Genomic DNA, 26,826 nt, shown 5'->3' on the forward strand with positions numbered 1-26,826 from the left:
GGTGTTATAATTTATGTTTGACATATTAGTAGTAGTATTTGAAACAAAAAGGGCTCAGACTCAATTGCTAGAATATGACAGTATGCTTAGTTTTTACACAGTAGTGTTAATTGATTTGTTGACTGTGTGTTTAGGTCTTTTTTTGAGATACAGTGATACATTTGTTTATTGTGGACTTTGGCTTTGATCTAAATTGTTCATGACTGTTGCTTAAGCATGGTATTTAAATGCTATTTTATATGTTTTTTTAAAAACACCCAAATTTTAATGTGCTGTCTATTTTTAATATAGTATTTAAAAGCAGACTATTAAATAAAAAAAACCACTTATTCTAATTTGTTTCTAAAATGTGTATCTGTGTGTATAGAGAGTGATTTTCTCCTGCCAAACCAGGAGCAGTATGGATACATTACAATCGACACATACATTATTAGCAGGGCCTGAATTATATATTATTTTTCTTAAATCACAAGTAGCATGAACAACCCACAGAACCCAGTGTCATTGGATCATTGGAGCTGCTTTGTATCATTTCTATTAAGAAACACCCCCAATAATCTTCACTCACAACAAGAGTATTTTCCATAGTAGCTGTGGCATCTCTTATTATGTTTATTGCTTCTTTTTGTTTCTTTGTAGGTTTAATGAATGAATGTGGTGAGCCGCACAAATAAAAGTTGACTGTTCTCCAGTGTATATTGGCACAGGTAACAATACCTAGGTAGAATATTAAAAGAAACTGTCACATAAAAGCAAAATTACCTACATGAATGGCTATCATCTCATAAATTATAAGCATTTGATAGGTTTATTCTAACGGCTAATTAAAGGGAGAACGTTTCAACTGGCAAAAACAACTCCTAAGACAGAAAGACAAAAGGCTGAGGAGCTGCTCGACTCTTTGCTGCTTAGTCACACATGCCTGCTGGCAAATGAAAGAATGATTAAGATACTGTTAACACTTTCAAACCTGACTGAACTGCCAGCTTCATTCCACACATTCCTCTGCTTCTCCTCTGACACCCCGTCTGCGTTTTTGTGATGTGTTGTAACAAACACCTGTGATCAGGGATCAAAAGACAAACCGTGCTGAGATGTGCGAGGGTGTGGGAATCGGTGTGTGTGTGTGTGTGTGGGGAGCGTGTGATGATTCACTGTTAATTGTCGAGACCTGCCTGCTCTGCGCTACAGGTTGGCAGGCCGTTCTTGGCAGGGTGATAGTATGTGTGTGTCTCCTGTTAGAAGACATCTCTTTTACAGAAAAGACAGGTGGCCATGATCTATGGCCTCTTACGGGAATCGCCCCCCTGACTGCTGCTTCAGTGAGAGCCAATGAAAGCTCAGTATAAGCTTGGATGCATACATGCACAAACACGGCTATTACGGTAATAACGCGGTGACATAACTACTGTTTGTGACACAGCAACGTGCAAGGAGTGAGAAAGAACAAATTCAGGCTGCACCGAGACGACTCTTCAGAAACGCTCCTCGGTAAATAAGCAGAGCGTCACACCACCTCCGCTTTCCCTTCACACACATGCGCTCGTCCAGCTTTTTCCTCTCTTCCCCAATTCTTTCTGTTGCAGACAAACACACGCGCGTACACACCCAGTCTCACACCACCAGCCAGCCAGCCATTCACTCCTCACTCACACCCTCAAATCTTACCAAGCTGAGCTCTCCCTGCTCAGAGGCAGACAGGAGCAGCACGGCAGCCTGCTAAAGGAGTTGAGGGAAGGAGCAGCAGTGTCAGGGAGAGAGAGAGTTTGAGGAGAGAGAGTGAGGAGGGAGGGGGATGAAAGAGTGAAGGGAGACCAACCCAAGAGAGAGCACTGCTCCCCATATGCTGAGGAGGCATGGGCGGTTGAACAAGCTGCCCCCACTGAAGCCTCCTGACTCATGGGAGCGTCAGACCCCGATCCCCAGAGAGCCTGGAAATGCTGCCGAACCACGCGCAAGAGAGGAGGGGAGCCAGAGAGTAGAGGAAAAAAAAGTCCAAGGAGAGGAGAGGGAAGAAAGCCACAACGGTAGGCTGTCCCAACTCAACTGCTGTGCCGTGATGACGTCAGAGGGCATGTGACCCAGGCTCTCCAGTGACGGCACATGGAGGGCAGGAAAGAGACGAGTTTTAAAGCTGGTGCCTTTTGGGTTGTGTGAGGGCTCTGCTCGCCTCCCAAACAACCACAGAACCACAGACGTGCGGCTCGGGGTTGGTGTTTGAGGGCAACCTGGAGTGTAAATGGTTAATCGTCGCGGGCCAGCACCAGTCACAAGGACGGCGCTAAGCGAGTAAGTACGTTCCAACCACACTCGCCAAGCAAGCAAGTCCGACACCATCTGATCTATCCGCAAAGGCGATATTTGTCTCTGCAATTTTTTTTTTCCTCTATAAAACCAGACCTGGTTGTTACTTGTGGTCATCCAAATAGTTGATATGTAAAAGCATGTCTTGTGGATGGCTTTTCCATTTTTTTTTCTTCATGACATGCTGCGTGCTCTTGGTTTAGGACGTGTCAAGGGTCAAGGAAACCACAGAAGAGCAAAAGTGGGGCTTGCTGCAACCAGAGGCAGCTATGGCATCTAACAGCCTTTTCAGCACAGTGACACCATGTCAGCAAAACTTCTTCTGGGGTGAGTACCACTTTCCTGCTCCCTGTTGTGTCTGGATTGGGTTGGGGGGCTCGGGTCACAGGAAGGACTTGGGGTCAGGTGGTGAGGCTTGGGTGGTGGAATTAATGGGGTTCGAGGAAAGCGGGCGAAGATGTTGGAACTGGTCTGATGTTTTGGGTCCAGACGAGTGGAGGGGATCAGCTGAGGTCATGGAGGACCCCGCTGTCAAGGTCCAAGCTTTTGTGGCGGACGAAACACCCAACTATCATCAAGGCTTTTTCTCTTTTTTCTTTGTGCACCCAAAAAAAAACCAACAAGAAAAGAAAATCTGCCCATAGAGATTCCAGTATTTATTCTATGTGATGTTTATAAATATTTTCCAAAGAGGGAGATGATATGTTTGTGCAACATACCCTTAGATTTACAAAGCGATGCCATTGCGGAACCAAAAACAAAGGCACGGGTGATACTTTTGACAGACGTAAACAGACGCTGCACAAGGGAGTTTACAGTGGAGCATTGGAACAAGATGTGGGGGATTACTGGGCTGTGTGTGTTGGGCGCCTGTGCTTGCGCATAGAGAAGAAGTATTGATTAGTTTGCCAAGAAAGATCTGTAATCGCTTCCTGAAATTGTTTAGTTGCGCTGCTGTCGTTAATTAATCGGTGTCGATTTCTGCAGGCTCCAGGGAGCATTTACTCGACAGACATAAATCCAGATTGAACACGAAGTTGATCCATGCTGACTTCCTTTCTATGAATTCGGTGCTTAAGTCTGTAATGATTAATGTAAACGTATCACAGTGATTGTGTTTGACTTTATTCACTTCTACACAAACGGATAAAAAGATGAAATGTCTTTCGTGTGTGTAAGAAGCTCTTAATTTGCACTTTTACAACCAAAGAAATAATTACGTTATTCTTAATGTGATGATCTAATATCTAATAATATATATTCTTAATATCATATCTTCCAAATAAATACAAGATTGTGCCTCCTTCCTGAAGTGGATCTATATGGAAGTAGAAGCAAAACAAATCCAAAAACCTGTGAACGGTAGCAGTGACAACCTAATGATTTTCAACTACCTGTGAAGGCCAGCTTGCGTTCTCCAGGCTGCAGCCTGTGTTTTGGGTTTGCTCTATTGTACTGTGACAGCTTCTTTACACAGTCTAATTCAATCAGCAAAATAAATGGTTTACAAGATGAATTTTCAAATTTAAACAAACATTTTCCTTCCCTTGCGACACAAGAAATAGACAGGCTCAGCTTAATAGACGACCTCCTCCTCTCCCCCCCCCCACAACCCGCCGCCCTCCTGCCTCCCGCTCCGGTCCATAGCCTCCCGCTCGTCTTGTCCAAATCAAATGTTTAAAAGATGTTTTTAAGAAGTCGCTCGGTGGTCAGACACAGCTGTTCTTCTGGGCTCCCGCTCCGCACAGAAGCAGGGTGGCTCCTAATACACTCTGAAAGCTGGGAGAGAGTGAGCGTCTTCTACCAATCACCACCACCTATTACCATGTTAACCCCCTGACCTTTCGCCGTGTCTCGGGGGGGGGGAGGGCGGTGGAGGGGGTCGGAGCGCAGGAGAAGAGAGGAGCAGCAGTGCAGGAAATTGAAAGCACGCCGTGGGAGAGGCAGACGGTGAAGAGAGAAGAGCAGATGTGTGCAGATGCTCAGGTAGAGAAGACACCCCATAAGGATGATAATCCCTGATCAGTTCTCAGACATCAAGGTTTGCTGATTGATGCCGTGCCACGCCTCATTGACTTTGCCCCTGTTTATGAACATCTGGGCAGTAAATCTGTCAGTGCAACCACAAAAAGCCCCCCTGACGGCACGGTGTGATTTTGCAAGACCACCAGTTCTTTCTGTTGTATTTATAATTCTGAATAAATAAATGTAGTGTACTGCGCTGCATCTGAACTGGCCAAAAATTAGGAATGGCACCCTGGATATTTTTTTGCTTTAGCCAAACAAAAAAAGGAAGGGGAAAAAGTAACGTTGAACTCATTTGACTTGCATAAGAACGTAAAACGTGGATTTTGTGGCATAAATATTTACATCTGTAAGCATCCTTATCAGTTCCTGTGAACTTAAAATGCATGAAGTGGATATAAAGAGAGCTGGAGCGTTGACTTTTGTTGATTTTACATATTTTCTTCAAGTCCCCCCGCTCCCGTGTTTCTCCTGGATCATTTTGCCCAGCGTCAGCCGGTTTGCCGAGAGCACAAAATACTGTTTTTGTAGTTAGAAAGCCACATTACTCCATCCGTCTGTATATTTGTGTTCATTAAGGACATTTTTAATTTAGAGTCGAGCCTACATTCCCATGCAGCGATAAATTGAGCTGACTTGAGGGAACGGGCAAATATTCCAAATTAAAGTAGAGGGGGCTCATTAAAATTTGTCTTGGCATTTACATGAGGCAATTTTAATTTAATTGCTTTGAATACATTTTTTTTATAACTCCTCATACTGGCAGATCAGATGGAGAGGGCAGAATAATCTTCAACATGTGTGGCACCCACTCAGCCACCGTGCCTCTCCGGGGAACATTTAAGTGCCTCTTTTCTCTATTACAAACTTAATTACATATAGACAATTAAGTCATGGGAGCAATTATCGTTCGGCAAAGCCGTGCAGTCGCAGTCAAGAGGGGGGGGAAACAGAAGTGCTTACACACAGACGGACCCGAATCAACAACATCAAAAGAAAGAAAGCGGGGACGATGTGGGTAAATATCTGAAAACTCCAGGCGGAAAACTTTCCCCCCCGAAGAAAATCTCGGATAATTTGCAGGGAAACCGTATATATGTATTTGAGAAAGGGAGCTTCTGTTGCATAAGTGTTGCCTTAGATCTAACCACAGGCCTGCTTCTTGGAGACGTCTTAAAAGTGAACCAGACATCCCACCGCACCACCACCACCACCTCCCACCCGTTCGCCTCACCCCTCCCACCCCCTCATCCACCCGTGGAGAGACGTGAAGCCCACTCATCAATAGGTAATTTGAAAATGCCGGGGGATGGGTCGGGGGAGTGGGGGGAGGACGATGTGAGGGCTTCACTGGCTGCTACTGTGCAGCGGAGACTCTTCCCTTAACTCCAGGCTCAAAGGAACTCTATTTAGCATCGCTTAATTGTACCTCTGAGGCAAACATGCTATTTAATCCCAGCACGGTCATATTGATGGAGTAAAATAGCGCTGTTTGTGTTTGCGAGCTGCGCCAGCTATTAGAACTTATTAGTGCTGATGGTTTACATTAGCCTACATGATTCCTCGGGGTAATCGGGGAGCGTTAATGTGATCGGGGTTTAATCAAAGATAGATTAATTGGTGTGTAATTCACTCAAATGTACTGTGAATGTGAGGCTGATTGTGCCCAAAAATAGACTTTAGGCTGTTATTAAAGTCTAAATGAAAGCGTCGTGGGAATAACGTAAGCTGTGATTTTTACGGTCTGAAAATCGAGTGTGATGTGAAAGTTGTGGAGAGTTTTCTGTCATTTTAAAAAATAATAAAGGGTTGATATACTTTACTAAAAGGGAACGAACGTTGAGAAAGCCTCTGCTGCTTTCTGAAATTATAAATGCGGTGTCTTTGCTGTGAATCGCTGTGCTTTGTGGTCTCGATGTGGTACAATGTCTGCTTCACTACTTTCAAAATAAAGCAGTGAAATGAGGGAGATTACTCTCATCTCTGTAATATGCAGACTGCAACAACAAATGTAGAACTCAGTGTAAATACTCACAGTGCACTGTATATTATCTCTTGTTCTGTCCTAATATTCAGTCGCTCTGGGGCTAATTACACTATTATGATAAGGTAACCTGCCAGCTGAGTGCTTATCGTAGGGTTCTGCCTATTCAAAGCATTGACATTAGACTCAAAAACAATCTCCTTAAAGGGCCAATAAACATTTGAACGCTTGCTTAAAAAAAGTGCTAACGCCTCGCTTGCTATAAATCAGTGCAAATGTTCAATATCCCGTTGGTGTTTTGGCGAGATGAGAGCCAAATTGGTGCGTATTTTTGGATAGCGTTGCAAACTCATTCTGCACATAGCTATGATTTTTAAATGCACCATAATTACCGGGTAGCTTAATGCCATTGCGTTAACCAGTGAAGCTTTTAAAGCGTCGCTGTGCTATTTTCACACTTAACAAGATCCTGCAGCCACTCATCCATTTCAATAGCATCAAGCTGGGTGAATTACCGTTATCCGATATAAGCCCTCAGAGAGGAAGTAACTACCTAACACTTTGAAAAATTGGTCTATCTTGGAACGGCTTCACCCTAATGAAACATAACACCAGTATTATAAAGCAGTCTGCTCTTTCTTTTCACATCCTCCATTTTTTTTCTTCTTGGCATTTATGTTTTATTTTAGTTGTTTAAGTCAGAAGATGACTTAAAGCGGAGCTGATATGGCAAACCACAGGAAAGGCTGAATAGCAGCGTTTCCCCTGTTGCCCGCCTTCAAATAGGCCGAGGCGGCCTTGCTTCCACACTCCCGTGTTTCTATAACGGGGAAATATGGAGTGTTGAGCCTCCTGGATGTTTGGGTTCAGCGTGTAACGATGTGAGTGAGAGCGTGGCCACAGCATCTACACAAGGCCTTACCTGTTCTTCCCCGTGCCGGAGAAAAGGGCAGGTTTTTTGGCTTGTTAGTTTAATCTTAAAGGAATGTGGTATCCCCTCCGACTCAGGCCAGACTCCTAAATATATAACCTTACTTTCCAGCACTAATGCACTGAAGCAATTCTGATTATTTAGTTGGTGTAACCTCTAACGCGTAGGAGTGTCAACACAGACAGTCGGGATTGTGCTCAGTTTTTGAGGAGAAGGTGAAGAAGATGAGCAAAGGAGCATCAAAGAGGGCTGAGCTGACATCAGTGGAGCACCTTGTTACAACGTGTCCAGACATCAGTATCAGCGCTGACTTTCTCTCAAGTATTTTCCTTTTATCGCATAGCACTCTTATAAAAAACATTTAGGGACAAATTTGGTAACTTAAACAGACGTTTGGCATGTAGCAAAGTCGCTGAATAATGACAGGTGGGTTTTGTAGTTTCTATTGTGCGTGCACATTAAAGGTGTGTGTGTGACAGGAGGATCTGTCTGCTTGATTAATGCTCTCGCTCAAACTGGCACCTGGAACCAATCCCCCCCTTCTGCCGCCCCCATGTGCACCGTGTGTGTGCATTCCACACAGTGGGACTTTAGAGGGACTGAGGGTGGGCGTTGAGCTGGAGGCGCAGATGGGACCGGGGGACTTGGAGCGGAAGAAAAGAAAGGTGTGCAGAGGAGGGAACAATAGACGGACGTGCATTGGAGGGTATAAGGGTGTCATTAATAGTGCACAGGCCCCATCTCCTAATTTGCTCAAATTACCTGCCCACACAGTGGGCCCCCTCTGCCAGTGCTGAGGTGTGAATACAACAGATCAAATACACCTGAAAATCAGAGAGCCCACCCACTCAGCGACGCCCACGCGAGGCTTTTAAGGTGGCCTGACAACTCTCGGTGCCTGTGCGTGGAAGAGAGGGGTCAAATGTTTACTCTTTCATGTTTCAGAAGGGAGTAAAAAGTGAGAAAATTAGAGAGAAAGAAGAAGACATTCGGAGGGAGAAAAAGAGTAAGTGAGACTGGGATATGATACAAAAGGAAGGATCAGTTTGCACTCAAGAGGCAAGTACAAAACCGACTCGTACAAACCACCTCCCATATGGCACTGTGGGGGCGGCTATTTACCATCATTTACCTTCCTCGCCTCCCTTCATCCCTTCCTCCTTCTGCTTCTCCTTAAGTCGTCCCTTTATCCTTCCCCTCCCACCCACGCTTTCAGGAAAAGGTTGATGACAAACGTGATGGGCGGCGATGCTTTGGTCACCACAGTAATCAGAGTCACCAGCACCGTACCACCTGTGGCACACACAAGCTGGCATGGAGACTTATTCAGATGTGTGCAGAGACACTGAAATTAAATATCCCCCCGAGACACAAAAGGAGGCCCGGAGAGTGTGTGTAGGTGTGTGCAGTGGGCTGCAAGCCTTTGAACTTCGAGTAGTGTGTGTAGCTGATATTGACAAGTCTCTGGGGGGAGACGAGGGAAGCTAGAAAAAGGTAGCTCTCATTTGTAAAGTGGCCTCCAGAGAGAAAGAGAGGGAAAAAAATACTCCTCAGCTCCCCCACCCCCACTGCTAGGATTTATTAGGAGTGTAGTATAGATAATATACTTACACCTAAGGCAACCTATGAAGTACCTGTTCACTTCCTGTTAATCTGCGTGCACGTTGGAAGCTATTTGCTCGTCACACATCGCTTTGAAACTGATGACTGGTCGCTCGTGGACATTGCAGGCGGCAGTTGCCTAGGTGACCGTTTAATGTATATGTATATGTTATTCAATGGTATTCTTCACTTTTATGGTAGTCACCTGGAAGTTGAGAAAAGTTTAGCTTGGGTCCTGCCCACCTTCCAGCACCTGTGGGGGGTTTTTCGCCCAAAGTCGCTTCACGTTCGATTCTTTGGTCGCCGCATCACAACCGACTGCTTTCATGGAGCGTCAGTGCCATTATACAGAAACAGGGGCAGCACGGTGGCACGGTGGTTAGCACTGTTGCCTCACAGCAAGAAGGTCCTGAGTTCAATTCCACCATCAGGCCGGGGTCTTTCTGTGTGGAGTTTGCATGTTCTCCCCGTGTTTGCGTGGGTTCTCTCCGGGTACTCCGGCTTCCTCCCACCATCCAAAGACATGCAGCTTGTGGGGATAGGTTAATTGAATAATCCAAATTGCCACTAGGTGTGAATGTGCGAGTGAATGCGAGTATGAATGGTTGTCTGTCCCTGTGTATTGGCCCTGCGACAGACTGGCGACCTGTCCAGGGTGTACCCCGCCTTTCGCCCTATGACAGCTGGGATAGGCTCCAGCGCCCCCCGCGACCCTGAAAAGGATAAGCGGAAGCAAATGGATGGATGGATGGATGACCGCTCGCGAGAGCGTCCTCAACTGACTCGAACAAATGAAGCCAAAATATATATACACCTGCTTTTAAACCAAAAAGCTCCAATTGGATTAAAGTTTTTATAAATACATTTACATTTAAAGTCAGTTTAATGCCTGATTAAGACGTTACAATACTGAATTTTGCCAATATTTTTTTTCCGCATTCTGCTAATATATGCTGATTACCAAGTTAAAACCCACGGGTTCCACCTCCATTAAACGAACCAGTTTTCAAAGAGTTTCCACAGCGTTTAGTTACATCAGTACACGAACTTGCACAAGGAGCAGCGAGCGTGGCGTTCGAAATCGATGTTACCAGGTGGCTGTTGCTAGAAACTCACTGGCGTCGCTTGTTTTGTGCACGAGATCGAGAGTGCAAATTGTTTAATTTTTGTTCTGGTTACAAGTGACAAAAAGTGACTTTTTTTTTTTTGTCCACAATTACCAGTTTTCCCCTTGGAACAGCGATGACCTGTGTAGAAGTACGCGGTGTGTATATATTTGATTTATAAATAATTAAATGATTTAAAGGTCCAAACCAAAATCATGTATAATTACTGCATTTCAGCTGGGCATTCAGCAATTCACAGAGTTTGTAAGTTGTATTTAGAAGTAAGAGATAAGAGAAATAAATTAAGTCTCAGATCCAAGTCTCTGTCTAATGATATTTATTACTAAGTGCAGGATCTCATAATCATATATCATAAGTGTATGATCACTTATTACATCTTAATCTTTGTCTCATAAATGCTAAAAATGATAAAGTGGAACTACTCAGGTTTTCTGTCTTATAGTTTCTCAGACTTTCTAAAGTCTGCGTGACTCTTGCTTGTGAAAAAAAGCAAAGGTGGGAAAGTTTCGAACAATTTCTGCTGGAACAGCAGTGCAGAAATCCCCTACGTTACATTTCAGGTTGTTTCAAAGGACTTTCCTGTGACATCTTTTTGAGAACATAGCTGCTGCGTTTACGTTGATCCCTGAGCTGTTCCAGTTTACACACATTCAATCCGATCACGGCGCTCCGACAAGCAGCGGCGTCTGATCAAAGTCTATATACATACATGGTGTCTGATCCTCACCGGAGCAGGCTCGAATCCTGTCACTCACCCAGACAGCTGCTCCCTTACAGTCGTCTGTAGTTCATTTTGTTGTCGCAGTTAAAAGTTTTCCTTCAGCTGTTGCTCTGTTCAGCCCGTTTGGTGTCTTTCCCCAAAGGAAACAGACCAATAACAGGCCTTTTCCACTTCACTTCTCCTGATGCTGAACGAGCAAAGGAGGATCCCAGAGGAGCTGGAATATTTTATTAGAGTGATATTTTGAAAGTTGCTCTCCTCTGTGTTTCTTCCTCTCTCATGATGAAATTTTAGGATGCTGCAACAACTCAGCGTGTGTGTGTGTGTGCGTGCATGCGTGTGAAAGAAAACAGCTCACACAGGGAGCAAAGACAATTCAAAGTTACAGCTAAATGACAGGCTGGGAGCTCTGGTCTTTTGAATTGCATTGTTTTCTTTTTATTCCTGCTTTGGAGGAGGGTTGGTGGGGGTGAAAAAAGCCCAAATGGGACACAAAGCGAGCAGTTTAGTCTCAGGAGAATTACCCTCAGCACAAACAAAAATAGCAGCCATTTTTTGCTGACAAACCCTTTTTAATGCAAGGGTGCTTTTTTAGCAAAGTTTGGCTCTTTTTTTGTTTTCTTATTTATGACAAAGCTGCCATTTCAGAATAGAAGGAGTAGTGAATGTATATTCTTGCATTGATTTACTGTAGCTTTAAGATGCATGAGGAAGAAAGGACAGGGAGGGTTGTTGAAAGTTCTTCAGCTTAGTCGGGGCCCTGGTTCTTTGAAAAATAAGCACAGTGGGAATTTTGAGGAAACTGATCATTCACATAGCATTTATAACGCTCACACACGACCTGTTCACGGACCTATTCTTGTCACTTTCACATGAATTCTTCATTACGCACAGAATTACACCTCCACACTTTTTTATGCACACACCACCAGACAGATACGCCCTTTTCCTGCAGGACCCTGCAGATGCAGCAGAAACAGTAGAGTTGGTCTCTCTGGTAAACAAACAGTGAGAGGCTGCTGGGAGTCTTCACTGGGCCTCCAAATTATAGTCTGGTTAACCAGAGTCTCCGAGCCAGCCCGTTTACTGCTACACACATGCACGCATAAGGTACACACACATGCACATGAGCACATGTGCACATGACCTATGCACACTAAAGGCATTATAGAAGCACACTTTAAAGCCCATATACAATCAGGTTCTAATGGGAGCTTGTCTGTGCTACAGTTGAGCTAAGGGTAAAAGGTTTTATAGACATAAGAGAGGCTGAAAGGGAAGCACACCCTAAGGGCTCATAATAAATATTACCCAATCATCAGGCTCACAGTGTGAGGCTATTACTGATGAAAAAGAATCCCTTGCAATGTAAACACAGGCTTAATGTTTACAGCTTCTAACCCTGTGTATCACTTTTATGATTCTAAGGTTTTCTTTCCTTCTGCAAGTTGGTTTGTGTAACCTGAAGTATGCTTCGAGGAGCCTTATGATAAGGCCCTGTGTTTTGTAGATATTCGATGTGAATGTATACGTTTGCCTTCTTAGTAGGAGCAGTGCAAAAACAGGGTTTCATTTGTGATAGGCTTCCATAAAACGTATCTGAGTGAGAGGAGCTTCTTTAATTGCCTCTAAATGAGTTCTGCAACTACTGGGGACAGTTTTAAGCCTCTTGAGGATGCAAGAGTGTATCAGGGTGATCTATGGTGCCATAAAATCCGGTTCAAATATTTAAGCTGATCAGTTCTCTCAAAATTATTCGCCGTAAATCTCGTGTTTCCAGAGTGACAGCGTATTCCGAGCGGACAATTTAATTGTCAGTTCGAAACCACATCCCAGCAGCCCCGTTGCCAGAGAGAGATTTTTTTTATAAGTGTGTGACGTTCACATTCTCAGCTTTGCCATAATGCAACACCACAGAATAGATTGTGTTTGAAGGACAGTGTTTCACAATGTGATTGATGCTCCCTGTGGGACCCAGCAGTTGATGAGACTCTGTTTAGGACTCGAGTTAGGCTCTATAAGGCTGGCGTCATCAGAGTCTCAGCTTGGGGAAGAGAAGTCCTCGTCCTGGAATAACAGGCAACGTTTCTGAGTGTATGTGGAAAATACAGGGTCACAGGTCGAATAATCAGACAATAGTCGTTTATCTTCTGGTGAATTTCCCTTTGCTTTGATGATGCTTTCTTTCGCTGAACCCTTTTTTCCGAAGATGACTGGAATTGATTTTGTCTAAGGACATCTCAGGCTGGAAGCTATGAAAGTGAACTCCATCCACCCGGCTCTTTTTCTCCGCACCCCCACCTCTCCGTGACTCATTTCTGACCAGTAGCCTAATAGTCTCGGTGTAATTATAGGCTAAGGTTTTAGGCAAAAGCCAATCTCTGAGTGAGCTGCATCAGCCGTGACAGATTCAACTTAACTCTTTAAGTCATTTAGCAACATCTCATCCTACACGTCAAAAGCCAAGGCGTCCCGGGGCCATTTTGACATCTGAATGGTTTGGAATTTAAACTGGTGTGTACTGCTCCAGGTTGTGGAGTTCAGACTCAGTGTTTTGGAGCTGCTCCGAGCTGGACTGCGATCAGGAAGAGATCAGGAAAAAAAAGCGAGATCCAAACACTCTCGACGCACACCGACTGCAGTGGCTTGCTCGCGCTGCCTGCCCATTACTGTTGTTTTCATTTTCTCTTTATCTGATTGGCTATTGTCTCGGCACTGGACATATTCACTTGACTGACAGTTTTGATGTCGATTATCTCCCAAAAATGAGGAAGCGAATTGATGCCAGAACTTCGTCCTAACCTTTTCTACACGAGCTTTAAAAGTCCATCCATGACAGCCAAGCAAAATAAACGGTATATTTAATACAAATTCTAAAGCTCCCAAACAAGAAATGTATATGGGACATATCCAGGCGTGGGCTTACTCGATCTATGGCTAGATGTTTATGTCTGTGTGCAATTGAGCATCCATGACAGAATTTTCCCCCCCTCCATCTGGACCTCTTCTACACCCCCGTACCTCAATTTGGACCCAGTTCCCTTGGACATTCCTCCACCCCACCTCTGTGTATATACATACATGCATACATCCTCCTGTCTCCTTCCTTTTCCTCCCCTGTTTCCAGCCACTGCCTTTCCATCCTTACCTTCCTCTACACTCAGCTGAAAGGGTGGAAATGGGCAAGTGATAGCCAATACCCCCCCTGCGAGTGCTAGTCTGGGCTGCAGGCTGTTTGCCTCTTGCCATGAAGTCACTCTATCTATCTCGCCTGTGCGTCCATACCTCACATAAATCATCCTCAATCGTGCTACACGGACGGGGAGAACAGAGAGAAATCTCCCCCTGTAAATCTGGTATTAGTTTTACCTCGCATAATGAACACAGGGCTAAACGGCCTGGATACATGAGAACAGCATGTCTTGCAGATGTACTATAAATATTTTGATACTAGCCGGCTAGTTTGCAGAGGGGAAGTAGACCAGTGAAATACACAGAGGAAGGGAAAAGTGTAAAGTGGAATGTTGGCCTAGCCCGAGTGTCTGTATTGTCTTTAGCACCTACAGAAGGTCCCGGTCCAAGAAAAACGCTCTTTACAGGGTTCCTGTTCCCAGCAGTGGTCCAGTACCACTCCTGGATACGCTGCGTTGCCTTCAAGCCAATCCGTCAAACTGGTCTCCAAGGAGAGGGGCTCATTGTTTGATTAATAGCAGGATCAGACCTGATTGAGTGATAGACGGTTTAAAGGGGAAACCAGCACAGCTTTAAGGACATTCTGGGACCAAGTCTGGGAAAAGCTGCTCCAGCTAGAGTTTGATTGGTGAAACGGCTGAATTAAAGTGAAAGACTAATAATAGCATAGCTAATGATACACAAGCTGCATGGCGAGGGGTTGCCCAGATATGCTTGATGGCTTTGAGAGTGTTCTTTTGCAAGCAATGTAAAGACAAACTGTGAAATGCCTACAAACACTTGCATGTAAAAGTGGAAAAACTGAAGTACCCCTTTTTGGCATGTTTTTGGCTTCAGCCGCAGGCACTGTCACCCTACCCCATCAAAGAGCCAAACACCCACCCACACACACGCACACACAGAAAACCTACAAATACACTCTTCCACATGCACGGTTTAAGCCAAGTGACAGCAGGTGGTGTGTGACACGTCAACATCTGAAGGTTCCCTGGCAGACGCAGAAAGAGTTCTCAGCTCTGCGCCCCACTCAGATCTATCATTGGGACTCTTTAATGGCAGCCTTCGTCACATATTGCTGCTTTATTTTCTCCTCTCCATCTTCCAGCCCACAGAAGTTCCTTTTTTGTTCCTATTTTTAAGTACAAGTGATCTCAATTAGGGACCTCCGTGAAGGCAGTAGGCGGCAGACAGTCAGAGCAATAAGAGCAGAGAGGAAATTGTCTTTATACCCCTCCCACCCTCCCTCCCTCTTTACCCTCCTGCCACAAGCAGCGAGCAGCCGCCCCCTCCTTGTCTCCATCTCTTTCCACGCTGCTCCGTGCCATTTCAAAAACTGAGCAAAAATATCAGACAACTTTCTGTACCCCTCAGCGAAGCGCATGTATACATATGTAAGACTTCGAGGGCGCAGTCGCCGGTCCGGCTTTCTCAGAGTTTAATGTATTTTGGGTTTGCTCTCTGTGAAGGCAGTTGCATAGAGACACGCACAAACACACACTCACACACCACAGAACGTGCTGTCCTCGTCCTAACAGTTTACAGTGATGTCACGGCCTCGATCACAAACAGTCATTAAGGGCTTAGCTATGATCTGGGATCAGCGCTGGGATATGAGTCGCTGAGGTTGTGTCGATGAGGTCACAAAGAACAAAGTTTCTGTCCGTCGTCATCCTCCTCTGCTGGCTAACTAACCGGCCCACTAGTTTAGTTGGTTCTGCAGCTACATGCCTGTTCTCCGGGTCGGTTTGGTCGATTGGATCGTGTGCTGGATCTCTGGCTGCTTTGTTGCAGAGCCTGGTGGGCTCTCTGATTGGCTTGCTGGCAGGCCATTTGGCTGGTGGCCTGCCAAACATGGAAACATCCCGTTAGAGCTGAAAAAGCCTGGGCCTCGTCACTGCGCTCCTCTAGAAGGCTATAATTAAGTGTCTTGAAAAATGCAGCACTGTGAAATGGAGTCTTAATCCCGAGTCTTAAGTGGCTGTGCTTTTCCTCTTGGATGAGAGTACAGTATATGCTTATGAAGAAGCGAAAGAGTGAGGCTATATGACCGTAATGTTACAAATTATTTTTCTAAGAAAGCTAAAAGTGAGCGTATTTTCATAGTTGGTTGTTTCCTGCTTAAACTGGAAAGTTTACACACATTTCTAGCTGAAACACTGAGCCCTGTGTCTTGTCATCTTCCTTAATGAGGTGTTGTTCACAGCGAGGATACGCGCGCCTCGTAAGTACGTGTCTGAATGCGTCCCTTTGAATGTCAAACAGCGAGGGAGATGTGAAGGTCACAGACGCGCCGGGAGAAGCTTTTGCGCAGTTCGTTTGCTGACAACATTATAGGCGGTGGATGTGTGCACATATTAGCGGTTCACACACTCTTTGTCATTCCAAGTGGGAACGAGAACAGAAACTTTTATTACTCGCTTGATATCTCGACAGGAAAATTAGTCAAGAGAATGTCAGCTAAGTTTGATTTTTATTGAAAACAAATAATTGAAACTGAGCTGCCGAAATACAATATTACCATAAATCACAAAACGCACATCCTGCTCGATGTGCTATACTGTGGTTCCTCACTGTTAGTGACTTCTCCTACTGTGCAGTGACTCCAAGCCAGTGTAACACAGTAGATGAATAATACCAGAGCTGAGAGAGACGATCCAGCTGTGCACCAGGCAAGCAGCAGAACCACTGAAAAGCTAAACGGCTTTATGCTAGATTCATTACTACATCATATGAAATCAGTTTATGCTGAGGAGGATCAGCGGAGTATCCTTAAAAGGCCAATTCTGCCCGAAACCTTCCAGCATTCGCATTTAATCAAAAGTTGCCGGGTTCCTAAAATGTTATTTTGGTAGGCATGGCATGTTCTTTTTTTATTGAACGGATTATTCTGGCACATTAACGCCTTCTTTCCGTCACATCTCTGGAACATCAAACGTTTTAAACTTGTGCAGAGTTTGCCCAATACCTCTGAATGACAGAGAGCCAGACGGTAAAAAGCCCTCGCGCTGTATGAGTGTGGACCGTATCCTGTAGGGAGCTGGAAGACAGATGCTGGATGTGCAGCGGAGAAGCAAAGCGGAGTCAGATGGGACAAACACTCTTTGATGAGCTGAGCTTGTCAGAGTTTAAAGCACGGCTAGGTAGGGAGGTGGGGGGGCTGTTTGGGGCCCTGGGGTTGGGCCGGGAAAATTACGTTGCCTCTGATGGGACAATAACAGAGTGCAGCAAATCTAAATTTAGGCATGATTAGTTTAAATTAGAAAAGTTGGTGAGTTTGTGTAATGTTCTCATTAAAGGGTCTGTTATTCATAGAACGTGCACATTGACAGTTCCACTTCAAATTTAAGTCAGGAGGCTGATTTGGCTGATGGCATGAAATTGCCTCCCCCCTCCTTTAAATTTCCTAAACTAGATTCCACTACAACATTAAGGGTGTTTTCCACATTACTCTACATTTACTCAACGATAAAAAAGCGATATTATCAGAGCTGAAACTTAACTCTGTTGGGATAACCGGCTCCATGGTTCCTGCAAGTCCATGTTTATCACTATTACAGATTTAATTACTACTATTCACATTTATCCATCCATGAATTGTTAGATGATCTTTGAGAATGTTGGACAATGTGAACCATATTTCTGGTGTTTGGGGCACACAGAAGGGAAGCGTAACTCAATCACTCGCCCCCCCCTCCTCCGTCTACATGACGAGGTGCCAGATGCGTGTCAGTGCTTTCAGACATTATATATATATTCCTCCCACATCCTCACACTCACACACAACTTAATAGACATGTATATGTGCACACATACTTGCTTGTGAAACTTAAGAACTTGACTTATTTCAAGCGCTCGGGCTGTAGTGTACGGTGAATTACATTATTTCTCTTACAACACTGCAATCTTTAGCAAAGTATATAAAACTGCATCTAACTTTACAACATAAAAACAAGCTACAAAGGCTCTGACTGGATCCAAATAACCCAACAGCTGTGCCTCCCACTTGTCCCATTTATTTTGAAACAGGCCTGGAGTATCAAAGCTCTTTGTCTTAAAGACTCACTGCAATAAAAGCCTGTTTGGGAGCAATGGAAATGGAACACAGAGTGGCAGTACACATGCTGATGTGTGATGTGGCATCCAGAAAAGTCTCATTGGGAGACCGATGGGTAATCAGGGCTGAGGGTGGGGTGGGGTGGGTGATGAGTGCCGGCTGAGATATAGAGGCTCACAGAGGGTAAATGATGCCCTCTACAGTAGACACAAGAGGGACAAGCTAAGTAGGCCCTCTCACTGTTTTCAGTGCAGCAGGCATAAAGAGTATGTCAGCCATAAAAGTTAAAGTGTGATTTTTATTATTTTTTTTAATTTATTTGTTCTGTTTTGTTATGATGTAAGGATGTATGTAGCACTTTTGTTTTTTTTTTAAATAAGGCTTTAAAAAAAATGCATGATTTTTATGTCATGAGTTGCAGATCTACTATTTTTGTTGTGTTAAATATTCTTGAGAATTATTTTTATTCATTTTCTGAGTTTCAATGTAAACAGCAGCTGCGAAAATAAAAACCGCAAGTGCCGAAAAATCAACTGAAGGTTTCAGCATTTCTAAAGCTGAAAAGTGGCTCCTGTGAGAGTTCCTCTGTTGTAAATTACCGGGTTATCTTTAAGGATGCATACATGTGTAAGCAGTGTTTTGCTGTTGGCTGACATTGAGCTGGTTTTTACAATTTGATACACTGTTGGCTAAATTTACAGCCGTTCGGCGTTTTTTGTGTCTCACACATTCTGCAATTAAATAAGAAAACGGGTTAAATAATGTAGTGTTGTAGTAAAGTACAATAAGTGTGTCAAAGTAGGAAATAAAAGCTGCGTCAAATGGACTACGCGGTATGTGATCTCGTTTTGAAATATGCAAATACATTTTAAGTTGTGCGTAATTACGCAAGGAGTCTCGTTTTGGTGCTGCTTATATAGATAGATCGTTTATTTTCGGTCTATGTGTAATAAAACGACCCGTGTAATAGATTTAACAAGTTGTATGAGGCACAGAAACTGTTGAAGTTGGATTTTCCATAAATGCCTTTCCCAAACGCACAGTCGGTTCACAGGGCGGCCACGTGGATGGATAAACATAAATTAAAGCCCCTGTAAAGTAGAATACCTGTACACCTGCACAACAGCTCTCCCCTGTGACCGAGTGAAACTCTACCCCTGCGCCTCTACCTGACTCACCGCTCTCCGGTGACTCACTCACTCCTATACCTTATGGAGTGTAACTCGCTTCTCGCCGCGGCTCGGCTCTCTCTGAACGCGTCTGTGAGCCGTTTACGGTCAGGACACGGCGGTAACACTACACGGTCTGATGGACTGATGTGCGCGTTGCTGACTGAAAATGAGCACCTCCGCTGTTAGGAGCGCGCTGATGGTCCAGGGGAGCGGTAACATGTCGGTACGTACGGTATAGGCTGTGAGCAAACTTTGAAATGGGTAAGAGACAGGCGTGAAACGCAGCTCCACGTGTCTTTCATGAAGTTATGGCCATTTACAGGGAGATCTGTCCGGCAGTCTATATAGGCGTGATAGATTATGGCGGAGGGAATGCATCTGACTCCAGACACCACGTGTTGGAGTCGCATCAGCGCAATAATTGCTGGGCGCTCGAGCTATATAAACCACAAAAAGCCTGAGCACGGGAAACCCCGGCCTCCAAACACTAACCGCATTTACGGCTACAAAACCGGGATTCGTTTTTCCGCCTCCTTCATCTCACCGGCGATAGTTTTTTTTTTCTCTTCAAACGTCTTTAAACCTTTTTTTTTTAACCCTACACAAAATCAGCGGCACGGCCGGAAGACTTAACAGAAAAATATGTTGAATTTGCAGGCGTCGCGGGATTGTAAATAGCCCTGTAAAGTATTGTTAAAGCTTATCCCTTTGACTTTGAAAGGTTTTTTGTGTGTACATAGCCTGCGGACTTTCAGAAAGCCTTTCAGTTTGGCACAAAGACTTCAATGACGCACCTGGAGCTGCGCTTTGACTTTTCACTAAAGGGAGACAGACAAAAAAACTTTTCTTTTTTTGAGCATCTGGGTCTGCTGTTCCATTTTAGACGTGCTTTTTTTGTAATTGTATAGCCTATTACGAGCTCGGACATTTATTTGATGTTATTTATATCCGCACATGAGCAACTACGCCAGCGTTATGGCACATGGACTCTTCCACCGAGGAGTTTGAAAAAGAAAGAAAGAAAAAAAAGAACTTGTCATTTAAAGCATCATCAACTTTTTTTAAGGGTTGTTTTTCTTGCTGGAGAAGTCTATTTTATGTCGTTTGAAGGCGACCACTAAAGTTTGTAGTGGAGAGGGTTTTGAAACGCGGTGTGCGCTCACTCGAGTCCCATTTTCCATTGGCAGGCGCGCTGAGGTTCAGCGAGCAGCGGCGCACGCTCCTGAGTTTCTCCCTGTGTGAGAGAGAGAAAGAAAGAGAGCAGCCGGAGAGCCTTTAGTGCCTTTTCTGATAATCCACGCTGTTGTGATGCGAATTCCCGTAGATCCCAGCGCCAGTCGGAGGTTCAGTCCGCCGTCCAGTAGCCTCCAGCCGGTCCCAGGAAAGATGAACGATGTGAGCTCTCCAGTCGGGCAGCCGGACGCAGCGGCGGCGGTGCCAAGACTGCGCCCCCACGAAAACCGCAGTATGGCCGAGATCATCGCGGACCACCCGGCCGAGCTAGTGAGGACCGACAGCCCCAACTTTCTCTGCTCGGTCCTGCCCTCCCACTGGCGGTGCAACAAGACTCTACCCGTCGCTTTTAAGGTGAGTCCCGACTCAGCGCTGCGCTGCTGAACGAATAAAGCGACTTTTGATGGCTATCATGGCTCACTGCAAGAAAAAAAAACTACTAAATGAAGCCCAAAGCTGATTTTGAACAACAATAAACGCGTCATCTTTCTCTGAAGACATTTTAACAACGTTAGATGACGAGAAGTTCAGATTTTTAAAAACCTTCTCTCACTCGATTATTTACCTCTTTATCTCTTAAGCTTTTTCTTTGAGTTTCCAAGCCTTAATGGCTATTAATGTAAACATGCAGAATCCGGAAGTTATTACTGTGACATTAAAAACAAATTATAGTCAGGAAATGCATAAAAAATAATATTATTGAAGTTTAAGGGCATTAGTCTGACGGTTTTAATTGTAGGAAAATGAGTCAGCGTCTGGAAGAAAGGAGCCACATGTGCATATTGTTTTCATCTTGCGTTTAAAATAAATCATTATAATATTTATTTCCGAGAATCAGAAAATGTTGTGAATTAGTTTAATACAATACACAAGCCTTTTAAAGCAACTTCCCATCCAGTGAAATAAGCAACAAAGACTTCATTGTATTGGATATTTCTCTTTTTGACAATTTGCATCAAATGTGAAAATTATTTAATAAACATTACAGCATGTGTAGTTAGTCTGTACATTTTCATTTTCCTCGAGCTTTTAATACTCCGAATCAGAAAAATATATTTCTAATGCTCCAAAGAATAATGCTTTTGTGTATTTGGCCTATTTTTGTTCCTTTTTTTCTCTGTTTTTGGCTTGCATGATATTGCAAAGAAAAGCCTCTGTTAATTACTTGACAGGTATTATTTAAACGGCAGATCAAAGACACTCTCAAGTGGAAATTTGTAGCTACAGCCATGGCTCCAAATCAAATGTGACACTTTTTAAATATAAGTGTTATTTAACTGTTCTTATAACTACAGCTCTGTAATTATTCCACTTCTGTGGCCTTACTTATCCTCTTTCATCTGCATCCAAGAATCTAAATGATAACACGAGGCCTTGGCGCTTTTGTTTTGAAAGACTGCATTTTACATGATTCAACTGAGGACATTCATCATGATATCAGGCTGCTTCGAGGCATTAAAATTAAATCCATTTATCAACCTAATTTGTAGGAGGATGGCAGGATGTAAAATGATGAGTCTAGACAAGCTTTGAATAGTCAAAACTGAGAAGAAGATAATGTTTTTGTTTTCCCACAGCTTCTGATATTTAAAGTAAAATCTTTCCCCCCACAGGAGCAGTGGAATATAATGTAGCTTACGTCAGATTGAAATTTTGAAAGGAGAACTTTTGTGCTTCTAACAGGTGGTAGCCCTGGGAGATATACCTGATGGGACCGTTGTCACCGTAATGGCGGGCAACGATGAGAACTACTCCGCTGAGCTGCGGAACGCCTCAGGTGTGATGAAGAACCAAGTAGCACGTTTCAATGACCTCCGTTTTGTGGGCCGCAGCGGCAGAGGTGAGGCCTGGAACTTTCTCTGTGCTCCTTTCACTACAACACAGTAGTAGCTATTAGGTTCAGTGGTGTGGATTAGTGGCCACATTCACTACGTGGCAACCACATAATGATCTCTCTGACTCCAGACTCAAATCCCACCACCCATCTCGCAGAGCCCGAGTGGTGAAGCGTGTTGCTCCCCCCTTTCTTTCCCTTGAAACGATACTTCTCGATATGTTTTTCTATCCTTTAATCCAGACGAGTTGCTTTTTCGTACTTGTGATTTTTAGATTGAGAAACAAACTGTGCAAAGATAGAAATGCGCAGCTCTCCAGTGTCAGCCACATTAAAAAGCGAGAATCTGATAACAAGAAATACTTATCAAACTCACAGGCTTTTTTTTTTCTCTTCCTTTTCACCTGATATGACCCAGCTCAGTTCAGGCTCATAAACATGTTGGGTGGTGCTGCAGCTCTACGGCTGATCACTCTCTGCGCATATCTTCACGCTGTCAGGCAGAGAAGCGCGCCTATTAAGTCCAATGGCATTCTTCAAATGTTTGGCATCACGAAAGTGACTATTTGCATCATTTACTGTCATGTCGGTAAATCATGTACGTTTGGGTCTCCTGATGTGCTCTTGCACCCGCCGTGCTTTCTGTAACTATTTTATTTTTTGTACAAATCTCACAGAAAACCAGTCGCCTGTCGTAAGTTGATGGTGATAAGTGCTGTCAGCAGCTCCACCAGCAACTTTTCCTCCCGGTTTCCTTCTCTGTTGTAGCTGTCAAAAAGGGGAGGGAGCAGAGCAGTCAGGAGGGCCGAGGAGTGACAGAGTTTTAAGAGGAGACAACGAGGCATTTGGGTTTGACCTGTTGCCACAGAGACCTTGCGTGCGTCCCTTTGCTGTAACAAAGAATCTAGTAACAGGAAGTGACATAGGAGCCAGGGGAGATCAGACTACGAGGTGTCTGAAATGAATACCCTGCAATGACAGATAAGTACAAGCGAAGTGAACTGATAGGATGTTAGATAGCTGAAAGTCATGCACAGGAGAATAAGAGAGAGAGAACAAAGATGCACAAGGATTGATGGTTACAGGGCTGACGTGGTGCCTCTGTATGATGATAGCACAGATGCACAGGACGGCTAGTTCAGAGGTCTCAGATATCGCTGATAACATCATTAAAATTAATAGTGTCATAGCGTACAACCTTACCTTGACAGGAAGCACGAACAGGATCACAATTAAGAGATGACAGCAGCTTTAACAGCAGTGAAGCAGGAACACAATGCACAAGATGCCCCACTGTATCATAGATCATCAGTATGTGTCACTTTATTTATATGTAACAATATATCAACAAAGTCAAAGGTCCGTACCAGTATTTTGGTGATGTACCGGTGCATCCTTAGTATCCACTGTGTTGAGCTAGTGATATCATTTGTTTATCCTTACTGCCAGCTACTAATTTCAACTCTTAACCCTAGCTAGCATTAGTTTATGTGTTCCAGTTATTTAGAAATTCCTTTTAGTTGCTATTTTCTACAGTTTATCCATGAATTGTGGTCAATTTTTATGTTGAAACTTGTTCACAACCACTTAAGTCATTAATTGATTGCAATCATCAAGAGCTAATCTTTACAAATACCACACCTGATATAGTTGAAGTAAACCTCTGGGGTTCTTGGTCGGGAACACCCACATGCACCTTGAAACAGGTATGAGGGACGCCTGTTGCATCTCCTCTGTCTGACTGCTATCTGATCTTTGAAAAGCATGTTTACACTTAGCTGGGGCTCAGAACGGAAGAGGGGATGGCACACACAGGTGTATGGATGAATACACAGGGGCTCGGATGAGTTGCTACCCCCGCTTCCTGTTTCCAACGTGTAGCCATGGTTACTCATTGCGTCTGCATACCTCAGATATTACTGTTCCTGCTGACTTGGCTGTTGGACTCTGATTCATAGCATTCCTCATCCATGCACATAGGGACGCATACACTTGCACAGACAAACACTCAACCCCAAGGCAGCAACTGCTGGGGATTATCGAGAAAGGAAGTGACTATTAAAATGCCTCTCGCCCACTCACAGAGCATTATAAATTCTGGATAACACGATACTGGCTCCTGCAGTCAGTCTTCCATTTAGACTCTGCCAAAGGACCTAAATAGACCCTCTCAAACAGCCAATGTTGTCTGTTGTTAATCCTCTCGAAGTCGTTTCTTCCCCAGTTTGTATTGGCTATTATGTGATCACAACCACACTTGTGACTTGGGGATGTTGTAGAGATGAATACTAGCCATTGTCTCAATTGTCATTTGATGTTGCTTGATGTCACTACAGGCAAGAGCTTCACTCTGACAATCACAGTATTCACCAACCCGCCACAAGTGGCCACTTACCACCGAGCCATAAAGGTCACCGTGGACGGACCTCGTGAGCCCAGGAGTGAGTACCAATGCACGCACAAGCAGTACAGTATGGAAATAAGTGCACACACACAAGGAAGCATCCTAAGTCTTCTTTCAATTTGCCAATTTGCAAGCTTTCAAATATGGGATTCTACTTTTTCATTAGAATAAGTAGAATCCCATCGTGTTATAGCTCATATATGTGATGATGATAATATCAGGGAGCTAACTGTGGAAAATACTTCTCAACTTTTACATAGTTCTTCACCTATTCTTGATATGCAAACTCAGTGGAGTGCCCTTTAACTGAGCTATGTGTCCAGCCAGCAAACAGAGTCGAACGTCCGGCTTAAATGATGACACTAATAAAACGAGGAAATTAACAAAAAAGAAAAGGTTTACAGGAAAAGGTTCTAAATTGTGTTAATTAGCAATCACTTAAAGACTTCTCACAAAGCAGTCTAGCCTCCCATGTGACACTTTGAGAGACAGAAGAGAAATAAAATGTGAGGCAACGTATTCCTCAGAGGGTACGCGGGGTAGCAGAGTGCTAGCATCAGCTCATTTTAATGGGCCATATAAAAACAACTGAGGAGGGAAAAAAAAACTTTACTATAGCCAACAGTGCCAACTGGTCTGGCATGCAGCTGTTTCCACAACCCTCCTCCCTATTCATAAAAAAAAAAGCATATTCTCATCTCATGGCGTCTCAATGAACAATATCACATCGCAAACAACTCACCCCGCCTGTCCTGTCACATATGGCACCAGGACACACAGAGACACAGAGGAGCCAGGAGACACTAGGATTAGTACCACCATCAGTCTCTCGTTGTAGGAAACCTGCCTGTGGTGCCAAAAAATGCCTCACACACTCGACATTCAGCGCTCATCAACATGCGCCCTGAAACAAAGGCATATGCTTGTCCTCAAACGCACATGTACTCACGCTCACGCCCACTTTTCCCCACCATCCGTTCTCGCTCTCGAGCCATCTTGTTTGATCAAAAGCATTTCCTGTGCATCTGCTGTCCCACCCCCCCAGATGACTTTCAAACAAGTCCTGTTATTTGGTGGCGAGCAGATGGGAGTCGGAAGTGAATTTGTTTAGAAAAGCTCGGTGCGGCCTCAGCAGAGCTGCCGTCTTAGATTTGTGTCCAGAAGCCTGAACACACGAGAAGCGAGTCTTTAAGCTAGAGACCTGATCAGGTGAGGGTACACTGGCACAAGACTTCACTCTCACAGGCATTGTTTTTCTTCTATTTAGCCTGAGTAAAAAAACATAAAGCTAGAGTCTGCATGTTCCAACTTCAGTCTCAGGACAGTAATTTAAGCAATAAAGACTATGTCATCATGCATAACCCCTGAACTTCTTTCCTTTGCTGCTAAGTGGTCAGAATTACAGTGGTGGTGTAATTTACCCAGAAACTACAGCCAGAACACGTCTCCCTCTCAGGGGTCATTAAGTCGAGGTCGGAGGGTGGCAAAACACACATGTGCCCTCTCCACAGAGCCTCCCCCTCCTCCAGGTTTTCAGCACAGAGACTCTGAGCTGAGAGCAGTGACTGTCTCCAAAACTGTGATTCTATCTGTGAACGCTTCATTGAGACGCTGGGAGGGGGTATGGGGGGGCTTTGTTGGCCATTACGGCTCTATTTTGTGTTAAACGAGTGGATAATTAGGAGGCCTGTGGTATAGCCAGGCCCCACCAGAGAGGGTTGCACTCAGAGATGGAACAGTAGGCTATCTTAAAGTTGACATACACTAGCCCTTTGTGGCCCTCCTCTTTGAAAACACTGTGGGGCATTTTTTGTTTGTTTGTTTTCCTCCTGGAAAATAAGTTGACAATAGCAGAAGATTTCAGCTGGTTCCTGACATAAAAGTTCAAATGTCCAAATATTCTTTATGCTTCTGTTAACTTTTTTTCTAACCGTATAATTGCTTGCCTGGTTGTGGGTGTCTCATTCAGGAAGTAGATTTTGTGTTAACTTGTTTGATGCTCCTTATGGTAGCCATATGAGTGTTCCTGAGGGATGTCATTTTCCCAGCGCTCCCTTGTCTAATATCAGTAGGACCACCCCTGTGACTCAGTAAGGCACACATCTCTGAACTGTGGACCCGAGCCTTAGTTAATTAATTGCGTGGTCGGTGACGAAAATCAGCGAGGCCCAAGTATAAAGATCTGTGGTATAATTTTCCTCAGAGGTTTACAGTGTGCGTGTGTGTGTGTGTGCGTGTGTGTG

The 26,826-nt window shown here is 44.2% G+C and overlaps 1 protein-coding gene across 5 annotated transcripts in view; it reads left to right on the forward strand.

Moving 5' to 3' along the window:
• Window positions 1-630: 630 nt before the first annotated feature.
• runx2b (RUNX family transcription factor 2b) overlaps window positions 631-26,826 on the forward strand; it is a 42,052-nt gene continuing 15,856 nt past the window's right edge. Inside the window, exons 1-5 of one of the 5 annotated variants that reach the window (XM_005917741.3) lie at window positions 631-2,293; window positions 2,508-2,631; window positions 20,437-20,699; window positions 22,029-22,185; window positions 24,516-24,620. In XM_005917741.3, the coding sequence (XP_005917803.1) occupies window positions 2,574-2,631; window positions 20,437-20,699; window positions 22,029-22,185; window positions 24,516-24,620 (583 nt within the window). In that variant the 5' untranslated portion in view covers window positions 631-2,293; window positions 2,508-2,573. The other 4 variants (XM_042219137.1, XM_042219135.1, XM_042219136.1 and 1 more) reach the window with 4 other exon arrangements.

Source organism: Haplochromis burtoni, unplaced genomic scaffold (genome assembly GCF_018398535.1).
Source record: "Haplochromis burtoni strain Fernald_Lab_line unplaced genomic scaffold, NCSU_Asbu1 Contig_28, whole genome shotgun sequence".
In the NCBI taxonomy this organism is placed as follows: Eukaryota; Metazoa; Chordata; class Actinopteri; order Cichliformes; family Cichlidae; genus Haplochromis; species Haplochromis burtoni.